The 13272-nt window shown below is 36.3% G+C and overlaps 1 protein-coding gene across 2 annotated transcripts; it reads right to left on the bottom strand.

The window, feature by feature from the left end:
- Positions 1-1227: 1227 nt before the first annotated feature.
- On the bottom strand, positions 1228-13266 carry skp1 (S-phase kinase-associated protein 1). Of its 2 annotated transcripts, XM_039774220.1 has the most exons (7): positions 13146-13266; positions 9552-9624; positions 8006-8102; positions 7839-7912; positions 3127-3270; positions 2285-2425; positions 1228-1451 (listed from the first exon to the last, which is right to left on the bottom strand). In XM_039774220.1, the coding sequence occupies exons 3-7, from the start codon at positions 8100-8102 to the stop codon at positions 1416-1418; spliced, it is 492 nt and encodes a 163-aa protein (XP_039630154.1). In that variant the 5' UTR covers positions 9552-9624; positions 13146-13266; the 3' UTR covers positions 1228-1415. The 2 variants fall into 2 exon arrangements, with proteins under 2 accessions (XP_039630154.1, XP_039630155.1); XM_039774221.1 differs by lacking the exon at positions 9552-9624 and having other exon boundaries at positions 13146-13256.
- Positions 13267-13272: the final 6 nt, after the last annotated feature.

Below are 13272 nucleotides of genomic sequence, written 5' to 3'. Positions count from 1 at the left end.
CTTGGGATTGTCACCATTTGAAAGTTAAACAAAAAAAAACACACAACATCCCCTGACTAAAGCTCCACCAATGACGTGGTTACTGGCAACAAGCATCATGCAGGCTCAATCACACTTTGGAGACGTGCAGCCTGACCAGCTTACCACTGCAGCTCCAACGTGCTTATGGAGTGGAGTTTTCTGAAGCCAAAACGGCTGCTTGCTTCAAATGCGATACTTTTCAGTTTGTTCTGGTTTTTTCCACCCCAATTATAAATACAAATTCACATAAGTTTATGAAGTAAAGACAAGGTAAGATTTTAGGAGAAAACAATGCTGGACTCATGGATGTGCACTGCTGCAAATACAGTAATAGAATATCCACACAGTCAGGATGTATTTATTGGTTTAGCTGTCCAGGCTCCTGCCGCTCTACTCATTACTTGAGCAGTTCAGCTCAGGACCATCAGGGTTCAACAGCAGCTATTACACATTTAAACTCAAATGAATACAAGTACTAAAACACTGAAGACGTATGCATGAAATTGATTTCTCACACCAGCCCGGGGGGTTTGTGGAAAAAATAAAATTGCCTAGCTGGGTTGTAAAAAAAAAAGTGCCCCCTTCCTACATTTGCAGTAGTGGTAAATTATGAGAGGGGTTGGGAGCATGCACTGTGATTAGCTTTAAATAAGATTCCTCATTTTGTAAAACATTTAACATGGTAAAATCTGTAATTACACTTAATATATTAAATCTGGGGAAGGATATTCAGTTCTTGATATACAAATATTAGATTTATTACAAGCATTCGAATCACACTATTACTCAAACTGAACATAGTAAGCACACTACAAAAACAGTCAGCTACCAGCATCCTAAGCCAGCTTACATTTCTAGCATATTAGATGACCACACATCATTAGTCAGTTACACACACTTGTGGCATCAGCACTAAGCTGCAGTGCACATATGAGATGGCATACATATACAGATTTTTTGGTAAGCACAAAAGATAGAGATCTTCAAAACAAATCATGAACCAACATTAATGGTAATTGGTGTCCTTCAGTTACAAACTCCATTTGCACTTGCATCTAAAGTGTTCGACTACTACTTAATGAACTTTGATAAAGGGCTTTACACTGCCAAAAGACTTACGAGAGATTACAAAAAATGTGACGAGATATTACATTAAAAAAGGTTTATTATCATTGCCTAAAGTGAACATATGAATACATGGGGGAGAACAAAAAAAAAAAAAACTAGCATTTAAATTATCTTCAAAACAAGCAAGAAGAATTAACATGCTGTGAATGCACAAAAAATTGCTGCCATAGTTTAAGGTAATAATAATATTAACAATTATGAACAGCGCAGTGCAACCAATATTTGGAACAATCCTTACAGTGTGGATTAGTGTCAGAAGGTCAAACTCATTTTTCTTCACACCACTGATTCTCTTTACGTACCTGTAAATAAAACATAACGGAAAGTGCTCTGTTAACATTGATCACTGCTACAATCTACTGCATCCCTACTATGCACAGCCATCTTCAGGAGTCACCACCCCAGCCAGCCTCTGTTCAAATGTTCAGTGTAAGCTCCTTTATGGTTTATTTAAATACACACAAACCAATCATATATGCCAAGTAGGAGGGAAGGTAGAAACAGGACAACATCTGTAAACAATTCCAAGAATACGCCTGACTAAAGGGTGGAGCATCTGAGGGCACCAGATGGGCTTCACTGACAACTTGATAAAAGCAATTTCAAAGTTCACTTATCTACACCCCCTTTGTTTAATTTACTACAACAACAACAAGGACTGACCCATAAAAGCAATCATGGAGAAGATTCCAGACCACCACAAGGCACACTCACTTATATGGGGGCCATGCACACTTGCCAATTAATCTAACACATGTTTTCGGAATGACGAGAGAAAGAGCCGAGTGCAGGATAATCTAAGAACACATGATGTGCTGAATGGCAGTTACTAAAAACCTACAGTAATCATTTAAGGGTTAAAATAAGTCCTTGTTTAATAATAAAAAATATTTTCTATATAAAATGGTTCCTATACAAAAATTATACTACTTAAAAATCTGAAATCATTCATGCTAAAACAAAAAAGCAAGCTTGTTCTTGTGAAACAAAGGAACAGCACAATGGCAATCGAGCTTTTCTTACAGTAAAAATGTCACTCATTTGATAGGACATTTTTGCCCATTACTCCTAACAAAGCTCCAAACTTGCCAAGTTTTAATGTGTTACGGAAAAGTCACCAGAAGACTCCACTCACCTGTGCTTCTTCTTCCTCAGTGAAGTCATTTTTGATATTAAAGGTCTTTCGGATTTCTTCTGGAGTTTTACCTTTAATCATATTTGCAACAGTTTTACATGTGACATCTAAGAGGCCTTTGATATCCAAATAGTTTGCTGCCTTTAAATAAAGATACAGAAATAAAAAAGTTAAACATAGGAGGAAAAAACACAGGAAGTTTCAATCCTAAAAAACCACCACACACACACACACACACACACACACACACAGAGCCAGTATTAAAATTTGCAGGTGTATGCATTCGAACGCAATGTTTTGTAGAAATCAAATAACCAGAGTGTGCTTTAAATTACCGGACAGAAATACTATTTAAAAACTTGAGTGAAACTTACAAACAATGCTTTTCAAGTAGAAATTCTCAAATTAACAGTATACATGCAATCAGATAAAAGATTTCCATTTTAGGCTTTGTGAATGCTGTGCATTTAAGCAATAAAAGAAAGAGCGAGAGTTCGAGATGTGCGTTTGTGTCTATTATAAAATACAGTCATGTTTTAAAACTATTGCCAGTTCTTTTAGGAATCTTAAGAGTGTGTGTATTATATACAAGTCCTTACTGTAAAATGATGCAAAAGAATGTTATCACTCAGAAGAAAAACAGTCAAATAAACAAGGAAACTAAATCAACAACAATACTGCTGGAAGACCCACAAACTTACACCATCAAAAGACTCCAGTAGAAAACAAGCAGCAGGTATGACTAAGACATTTTGAAAAGTTAACCAAACTTAACCAGACACAGAATGTAATCATTTCTTCATACATCCTACCAAGTTGTCGTCCTAATTTTAACTACATACCAGAATGAGCTCAAAGAGTGTTCCTTGGTCTACTTTGAGGAATTCTTGATCCCATACAGGGATGTCGTCAGTTCTTTTCTCTTTGTTTTCATCATCTTCAGGAGGAGGGGGGTCATCTTTGTGATGAGTGCACCACTGAATAACCTTACAGAGCACAAGGAGAAAGATTGAAAGAAAAGTTGAAAAGAGGGGAAAAAAAAAAAAAAAGAAATGCAAAGTCATTTTCCCAATTCATTTTCAAGAGCCATAAAAAGTCATATTAAACTGAGCTTTGTTTTAATTCTTGCTCACAGGTCTGCATTGTGGGAGAATAAGATGGTATATAGAACGTTTTTTTTTTTTAATAAAAAGTACTTGGGGGTGCAAACGGTGAATTTCTTCATATTAGTTTTAACTATAAAGAAAATCCTACACACATTAACAATATGCCCGCTAAGGATCATCTTCTTTACAGATCATACGAATCAAGTCTATCTGCTCCATGTTTCTTTCACCTAAAACAAACTGTGACCCAAGTGTTTGGAAAGGTGTCCTCTCAGACCATTTTGTGAATTTCCCCTTGGGATTAATAAAGTATCTATCCTCAGCCATAATATAAAAAGTGATTCTGTTATGATGCATGCCTTGATACAGTAAACACAAAACCTATAAATCAATGTAAAAAGACGTGCAAAACTACATACAGGTAGGTCTCCGCTTAAGAAAAAGTTCCATTCCTCTGGATATTCATAACCTGATTTTGTAAGCAGGGTGAGCCTTATTGTTTTAATTTGGGGGAGAGAAAACTACAGTAAAAATACATAATGCTATTTTACTCAATTTACAAAAAGATTTGAGTGTTAAAAATATTACAGAAGCAATTACATAATTTAAACCGAGTCAGAATTATGGGTATGTAAAGAACATTAATTTTATGATACAGTACCGCACAAAATAAAAAAACACAACCACACAGAAAAGGCATAACAATGGCACAAAATTCCACCATTAACTGACAAGTGTGAGACATGGAAGCTCTGCTGAGAGCTGCCCAGAATGTCACTTTTCCCTCCCAGCAGATACACCCCATGATGGTGTGGCTGCAATGCATATGTAGGAAGGTGGGAATTACAAAATGCAGGTTATACCCCTCATCTAAACTGACAGCTGCCGATCCAGCCATTTACCTGGACCTTATTGTGGGGTTGGGCACAACAATAGTTCCATTAGGTGTCGCATGCATCCAAAGCACAAAATCACTTTGGTTGGTTAATGTTTTCTTTTGGTTGTGGAGGGTGGGTGCAGGACTTGACACCAGGCCCTGAATTTAAAACTTCAGTTTTTGTGGCAGAGATTAAAATTATCAGTTCACCAATATGGAACACTTTTGTAAAGAGTGGGCCAAGATTCACCCATATTATTATATAGATCACTGTTAAACTGCAGGTGGCATCCATTTACATTTAGTGGAAGGCTGATGGCTATGGAGTATGATCACTGTGAAAAATAACTTGTAATAATTTAAGTCAAATTTACATTTCACACGTGTCAATTACACTTGTGCTTCTCAAAATTACAAGTACAATTCTCATGTGTGAACTGTCAAAAATACGTCACTGGACGCTTGAGGCATTCTGCATCAAAGAAGAAACAAGCAATCTATTTTTGTTACTACAAATGTGATGTGCTTCAAAAGGTGGAAAGTAAGAGTAATTTTTGAGAGCGATCATACTTCATACTTAGCCCCTTTACAGTGGCTCCAAAGGGCAAAACCGCAAAAAAAAAAAAATAGAATTAAATTAAACCATACAGCGTATTAAGGCCATGGAGGAGGAGAAGAAAAAAAAGTGTTATGTTCAGAATAAAGTCGACACTTCCCGACTTTATTCTCAACGTTTCCACTTTAATCCTGTAGTTTTTGTTATTAAAATCGAATGTTGTACACTTCATCTTAAAATCAATGTTCAATTTACTAGATTTTCTCAAACCCCATCTTAACTAATGTTGCACATTAAAATGCTTTGTATTAAGTGTTCCCTTACCCTAGTTAATCGCTATGGGCTTCTTAAACTGAGGCTCGGAGGGGGGCTACAGGCAGCGATCGCCACACAGAATACATTCACTTCATGATATTACTGCCGTCTGAACACTTAGAATACTAAAATATATACTGGATATCATTTTCATGATGAAATGCATTAAAGCATGTATTAAACATGGGGGCACGGTGGCGTGGAGGCAGCTCTGCTAAGGCGACCCCAGGAGTATATTCAGTGCAGAGAACCTTTATGCCAAGTGTGACAAGGCTCCAAAAAGCTGGATACAAGAATGGCTATCGCACTTGTTTAACTGAAATATTGTGTAAATGTTGAGTTTGTGAGCTGGTGGCTGAAGACAAGACCACAGAATTCAATGGATGTTCTTCTGAGCTGGCTTTCTTTATTGCCAGCGTGCTGCATCTAACATACCAAACCCCTAGTTCTGATTCTTCCCTTTTCTTTCCCCACATTTCCAATCACCACAATTTTTTGTGAAACTAAAGCTAGCAATAAACTTGGGAAGCTGAGTGTTAGGAACTTTTAAATTTCTTTGTTATACAGGTTCAAATTATTCCATTCATCCAGGGTCATGCCTGCCCCAGCAAACATTGTGCGCAAGGCAGAAAAAATGCCTGGACAGTTCACCAGCTCATTGCTGGCTGAATAGGAGCACACACATACACTATTATGTGTCAATATATTAGTCAATTTAGCGTAAAATCTCACATCCTTATATACCTTTGGAAGCTGCCAACTAAGCCCAGAAAAACATGTAAACTCCAGGCAGGGAACACCCAGGACCTCTTACTGAGAGGCAGCAGTGCTACCACCATTCCACCTTGCCCCCACTATATGTGCTTTAATGCCTTTTCATCATGAAAATGATATTCAGTATTTATCTTAGTATTCTAAATGTTCAGAAAGCAGCAACATGAAATTAATTCAATCTGTGCGGCGATCGCTGCCTGTGGCTCCTTGCAGTCCAAGAGGAAGTCAGTTTAAGAAGCACGTAGTAATCATCAACTGGGTTGGGGAACACTTGATACAAAGAATTTCATGCGCTACATTAGTTATGACAGAGTTTGAGAAAAATCTAGTAAATTAAACACTGAATTCAAGATGAAGATTACAATGTTCTAATTCAATGACAAAATAAACTACAAGGTTAAACTTGAAAGGTTTCGACTTTATTCTGGACATTTTTCTTCATTGTCCTTATTTTTTTTTTTCCCCCTCCATGGCCCTAATATGCTTCCATACAACTAACAATAAAAAGTGAGAACATGAAATTAACATCTGTTTTACACTTTTTTAAACTTTACATAACATCTTGGCCGAGTTTCCAGCCGTTTTAAACATCGGAGTACAACTTACTCATTAGATATGACAGTGTACCAAGTTTGTCATTAACCTGAGCAAAACTGAACTGCCACAAAACTTTGAAAATTAAGTTGTTCAAATTTGATGTAATTCCTTTGTATCCAATCATATAGAAAATGTGGAAACATTATCTACGTGGGATTTACGCCAGACCTCCCAAAGACTTGCATGTGAAATAGAGGATCCAATGGTGCATCCCCGTGTTGGATTAGCGTCAGCGCCTGGGCCGATTCCCCACAGGCGCTCACTAAATGCTGCTAGGGAAAACTCTAGTGCCAAGACCTGTCGTTAGATCATAAACAAGCAACAGTGAGGCGGCAATTGAACCGACGACCAAAGCTTTGGCCTGTATATATCGAGTAGGATCGCTGCCAAATATAACTCCATCTTTGTGGCACATGCATAGTAACAAAAAAATAGATTGTTTCTTCTTCGACAGAAAATGCCTCATGTGTCCAATGACGTATTTTTGACAATTTGGTTCATGCTTGAGAATTGTACTCAATTTTCAGAAGCGCAAGTGTAATTGATACATGTGAAATATAAATCTGACTTAAATTATTACAAGTTATTTTTGATAGCAATCTTACTCCATAGATGGTAGAGTACATTGAGCCAATCTCACAATTACTCTTTCCACACAGGACACAGCATAACAATTTTATTCATCGTCTCAAAATCATGTTCATATGGAGTCCTATTGTCAATATTGTAGTTGTGTTTATTAAGAGGTTGCTATGCGTTAGGTAGCACTTATAAAACTGACACCGATTCAATTCTTACTAAAAAAAAAAAAAAAACACACAACCACCACTCTTTACTGGAATGGGAAAATACTGCAAAGACCAAAAATGCATTAAGTTTAATACTGCACCTCTAGACCCATTACCAACACAATTCAGGTACAAATTCAATAATAACCAGTTATTTGGGTAGTTATTCATTTAGCAATTAGGCATTTTTATTGTATTGACTGTTTTCACTACCCTGTTAACTGATACCATAGAAAGAGGCCAAAATGTGGAAGGCACCCATGGTCACATAAATTGATCATTTGTCTGTGCAAATACCAAATGAACATTGTGTTCATCTAATGATACTCCATAGCAGACAGTACTGGGTTGGCTCAAAATAAACATTTTCAGTTTAAACAAAAAACAAAAAAAAAAAAAACACACTGGCCATTAACCAGTACATGAGCTTCTGAGAACCTTTGCAGCAATTCCAATATATGATACAGAGTATGCCATACAGATGAAAAACACTGCATGCAGTTAGGCATTATAGCAAACATCAGAAAATAAATTAACTTACCTTTTTAAGAATAGCTGCATTAACATTTGGAAGAGGAACGGGGTCATCATCTCCTTCATCGTCCATTCCCAAGTCTATATAAAAATGTAACTGCTATTAAGTATATATAACCATCAGTACAATTAGAACTGCAACATTATAAATGAAGTGCTTGCAGACTCATTTACCTTCCAGCATTGTCTTGATTGTCACAGACTGCTTTGCAATTTCAACATCGACTTCAAAAATCTCTCCATCTGAACTCTGCAGTTTTATAGTTGGCATCTGAAAAAATATGAAAAGTCAATTATGCAAAGAAAGCTAAACATTTATGATGTTATTAAAAAGGACTTAATTTGTTTTATAAGCCTGCTCAGTACAATGCAGAAGTACTCGGACCTCGGCTGATCAGTACCAATTCACACAAGGTATTAAACCACCTGGGATAGGGCACCAGTTAATCAAAAGGGCAGCTACACTGGTTTAAAAAAGAAAAATACTGTAAATAAATAAAATTACACAAATTGCATTTGATGTAAATCATAGAAAACAATATTCAATTACAATATTCAGTGAATTTTAGTGAAGCTTACTGAACAATCAACTACACATGCACATAAATGATGCCACTACTAACACAAGGGGAGAGGTCCTTCATCCTCAGACAAAAGATATACACTAAGGGAAAGATGTACAGTTCTGCGAGAATAAGGAACCGTAGCAAGTACCACTGTATAAAGTTTCCGATGAGGATAAAAACTACTGAGGAAGATTATTTCAGGAAAGTTGTAATGGCAATTAAATCAAAACATGTCTAATTTATCCCCCCAAAAAAACTGAAATCATTAATTTAATTCACTTTGTTTCAGAATAATTCAATAATTCATTTCAAATCAACATGAAAAATTGTGAAGGGTTCTACAAAATACCACAACCACTCCAAGAGGAGCAGGCTCAGGCCCAATTCACACCTGTGAAAAGCATTAATACAGGCAACTTTTCCTCAAGTATGTTTTGTGAGCTGACATATGTTTTAACACCCTTTAAAGCATAAAGATTTGTGCCTTCATGTGCCAACTTTGTGTCTGCCTTTTATTTTCTGCTTAAAAAAAAAAAAAAAGTTTCTATTGGAGGACAGTGGGTGGAGGAGCACTGAAATAATTTTTGTCACATGCAGGCATTATGTTGAGCTGTGACGTGTGTTGTAAATTTTACTGGTAACACAATGCCTGCTTTGCCAATTAGGATGTCAATCATAACTATAATCCTAATGACGTCAAAGAGAGGAAAAAAAAAGAAGAAAAAAAAAACAAAACTAAGTATAGTACATTCCACCAAGGCACTTGACGTGTATATGTGCACCGCCCTGGATGCAGGAAATATCAAATAGATGTTAGGGAAATGCAAGAGCTCACTTACTGTGCAGGTGAGAGGGAAAAAAAAGTTACATGACATCTTAAGACTCCCCATCCCCATAGACTGCATGATGCCCTGTAGGACAGATGTTATGAAAATCTGCCAAGTACAACATAAAATGCACTTTATTTGTGCAACATGCAGCACACGTGGAGTATGACTATGCAGTTACCATGGCATTACAGTATGCTACATGGAGTCTCCCAAGTTATCAACAGGGAAAAAAGCCCTTTATTTGTGGAAGTCATTTTGGAAACTTCCCATTTCATTACACCGATTACCCCAAAAAAAAAAAAAAAAAGTCACTGTACAACTTACTTTGTGTCTCTCAAGCTCAGTGCCAATTTAGCACCACACTGTCGTTTCAGGATCACAAGCTCTTGTAGCTCACCTACAAGTAACCAGAGTGGTGTACACTGCATATTAGACTTTTTAAAGCACATCAGAATAACTCCAAAGTTTTGTATCTGTTTAAATCGGTCTTCATTCACTGAACGCATTATTCAATACAGTACCACATACTGACTCAACATGTTGTGACTGAGTGATCTTTGCTATGGACAGCACCTTTTATCAACTTAAATTTTCATTACCAAGTTTCTGATCATAGTGTTAAAGCTGTGTTATTAAATACTTCAGTGTACATTTTAAGGATGTTACAACCATTGTCTAACTTACACTGAACTTAACCTCTTCTGAATAAGCAAGCTGAGGCTTAAACAACTGCCACAGCTCTATTTTTATTATAAATCCATTCGCTGCATCAAGACACTTCAATTTTCAGGAAAAAAAAAACAAAAACAAACAAAAGCACAGCATCTTCCATTTCAAATCTGCATCACAATCTTTGTAAGGGAATGTGACTTATTTTTATGTGCTTAAAATAGTTAAAAGCATATTATAGGCAATATTTCATGATGTTAACCTGCAAGTTTGTTTGTTTTTACTTTAACTTTTGACATCTACCAAAGCAGCAAATGTTACACACAGGAGGAAGTGTTAGTAGAGGTAGAATGCATTCTTACAGAGAAGAGAAAACAAATCTTTTGCAGACAAGCAGGATTTACAGCAAGGTGAAAACCTTAAAGCAAAATTATACTTTGGGAAAGGTCAAATTCTAATGGTCAACTTCCGGACTTTACACACGCATAAAAGCAAACCATTTCTGAGCAAACTGAGCACGCACACCTTGTGAACATGTGCTTACATGGGCTGCCAAAATGACATTGGCCAGAGAGAGGCTAGGGCTGACATGCTTTAAAAAAGTCAGCAGCTTGAAGCAGCAGCAGGGGAAAAAAAAAACAAAACCATAGCCACTAATGCCAATGTTGTCAGCTGCAGCAATTTAGCCTCAAGAGACTGAATGCCACACACACTGGGTGTGTTTGCCAGCATTGTCAGCTCAAGTATCCATTATTTGTAAGCTGTGCATTGTGGCTGTGGCAGTGATGGGGCCGGGGTTTGGTGCAGTGTTCTGTCTGGCGAGTCATTATTATACACCCAAGGCAAATGAAATGACCGTCTTCTGTGATGTACAATGATGTTAGACATGCACGTTACAGAATTTAATTTTTTTTTTTTTTTTAAAAAACACTAGAATTACCTGAGCCAACGAAAAAACTCATAGATTCGTCCCACCTTAAAACGCCTCACACCTCTCCGTCACCATCTTTTGTCCTTTAAATGTGTTGATAAGCAGCAAACAGCCTGCTATTACATACCCCCAGTTTTCTCAGCTCAAGTCTGTTTACCTGCGTGTCAGTTGCTTAGAGTTATAAAGTGAGAAGTTAAGCAAAATGACACCTTTAATAAATACTATATCGTTATTTGGAACACTTGCTTTTCATGTATGTTCCAGGTCTACAACTATCTATGTAAACATCGTTAAAACAGAAACGTCTTCATGTTTTAGTAATTGACAAAATGTAGACATGAAGTGTACAATGTGTGAAGCCTGAATTCCAAATATCAAAGAAACACTTTCCCAAAAGGTACAAACACAACAAATGCACTTTTGCTCAAAAATATAACTGCAGAAAAAGAACACGCATTTACTACAACTGCTTCGGTGGCGCAACGGTATCAACTGTTGACTGGTAATCAAAACTTCACGGGTTTGATCCCTGACCAGTCCATTTTGAGAAGTGAGCTGCTATTATTCTTACTATTTTATAATAAAAACGTACATTTGATTCCAGTTTGTAACAGCTAGTGTAATTTATGATACTTGTAATATGATATATTGTGTGAATGTATTTCAGTCTTTTTATGGCTATAATCATGAGGACGTAGGAAAATTCAAACTAAATTTAATACTGGATTTTGCTGCTTAAAAATTAAGTATGGCTCAAAAAAAGATAACGCCCATTTATTAAATGAAGTTTAAAAAAAGACCTACTTCCTAAACAAAGACATTAGTAGGAGCATTCAGTATCATCATAAAAAAAAAAAAAAAACCTACACTCAAACTTCTATATTTGCAGTATAAATTTAAATATTTGGAGAGGACAAATAATGAATATGTTAATATCCAAATTAAACTGTAGTCTGAATTATATTTTTAGAATGTGGCTTAATTAAAACAGCTGCAGTTTGAACGAATATAACTGCATGTTGATAGGTTTGCTTTCGGTATTGCAGGTAGATAAAATTGATCGATAAGAAGAACTTTGTGTCCCCAGGAGGGAATATGGCTTTTTACTGAAGCTCAATAAATAAATAATAAAATGATAAACAAACCCCTCTCACTTATACACCAGAATGACCAAAAAGAAAGAAGGCAACTGAACTGGCAACCGCAGTCGTCGTGTGTTATTAAGTATGCGTGTTCGGTTCATGTTGTAATTTTTTTTTTTTTTTTGGACTGCATTTTTAGTTATTGTAGAGCGCGCTGGACCCCATACATCGAACTACCTACCTACTCTTTAAGGTTGAATAAACGTAACAATAATATTCCAAAAGCTAATCTATGCCCTGTTAGTGACATACCGTAAACACTGAGAAATAAAACTTGTTTAAAAACAATATTCACCCAGTTTAAAAAAAAAAAAAAAAAAGTCTAAAACTCGCACCTTTACGGTTAACATAATATTAGAATATGCGCTCCTTGTTGATATTGTCTCTGAATATTTGATTCCTTTGAAAAAAAAACATTAAAAATCCTTACGTATTAAAACGAGACAGGCTGACAAAACCGGCGCATCACTGAATGGTTAATATCGAATAACAAGGCTTGCCAATTTAAATGCATGGATTTTACTAAAATAAGCCAATAGTCAGGAACAGAACGTTGACAAACAAAACAGAATTCACGCTCAAATAAAATTCAAGGTAGAAGAAGAAAAAAAAAAAAAAACTTTATCAAATACTTTCAGACTGTGACTCTTGCTTCTACGCCCTTCGACCTCAAAGTGTTGTACTGAAATAATTTAATGAAATTGACAGGCATGGCACGGCATAAAATAATACAGCTTTTTAATTACTAAAGCAAATTAAGCAACCCCAATAAAGATAAACCTCAGCTAATCGAGGTGCTCCTTCCTGCTGTCATGGTTGTATAATAAGGTACAAAACGATGACGTGAATGGGCCTGTGAATTTAATTATAATACATACATGTTTCGGACGAAAAAAAACTATGTGCAAACTATTTCAAATGTCTACATGCAAAATTGCTGTCTGACTTTCATACACAGACTAATTATAACCACTAGCCATGCGAGAAATTAAATTTAAATAGAAAACAAAATGCGCCTTCTACACCAGAAGGGAAGGCCTCTCCTAGCAACCACATCCGACCAAAACGAAACATTCATTCTATAAAGAAGAAAACTATATATTAATCATTATACGTGTAATTAGAATGACTACATACTCTCTAAATAAATTCCTTACGTTAAAATACAATACTTACAGTAACTGACCGAACAAGTGCCTTAAAACAACGCCAAATCTAAACAAGTCTGCAGCAATTATACGCGTTGCTCGTTGAAGGTGCACAGCAGAGACGCAAACTAAGGGCTCTCTATGGTAATGCCTGA

This window comes from Polypterus senegalus, chromosome 13 (genome assembly GCF_016835505.1).
Source record: "Polypterus senegalus isolate Bchr_013 chromosome 13, ASM1683550v1, whole genome shotgun sequence".
In the NCBI taxonomy this organism is placed as follows: Eukaryota; Metazoa; Chordata; class Cladistia; order Polypteriformes; family Polypteridae; genus Polypterus; species Polypterus senegalus.
The sequence above is the reverse complement of the archived record's forward strand: the minus strand, read 5'-3'. Positions and strand labels throughout refer to the sequence as shown.

Bases quoted from the DNA above. Each gene is read 5' to 3' on its own strand.
- skp1 (XM_039774220.1), bottom strand. From the start codon at position 8,102: ATGCCAACTATAAAACTGCAGAGTTCAGATGGAGAGATTTTTGAAGTC. The intron at 7,913-8,005 runs GTAAATGAGTCT...ATTTTTATATAG, and splicing joins AATCAAGACAATGCTGGAAG to ACTTGGGAATGGACGATGAA. The intron at 3,271-7,838 runs GTAAGTTAATTT...GTGCTCTGTAAG, and splicing joins ATGCAGCTATTCTTAAAAAG to GTTATTCAGTGGTGCACTCA.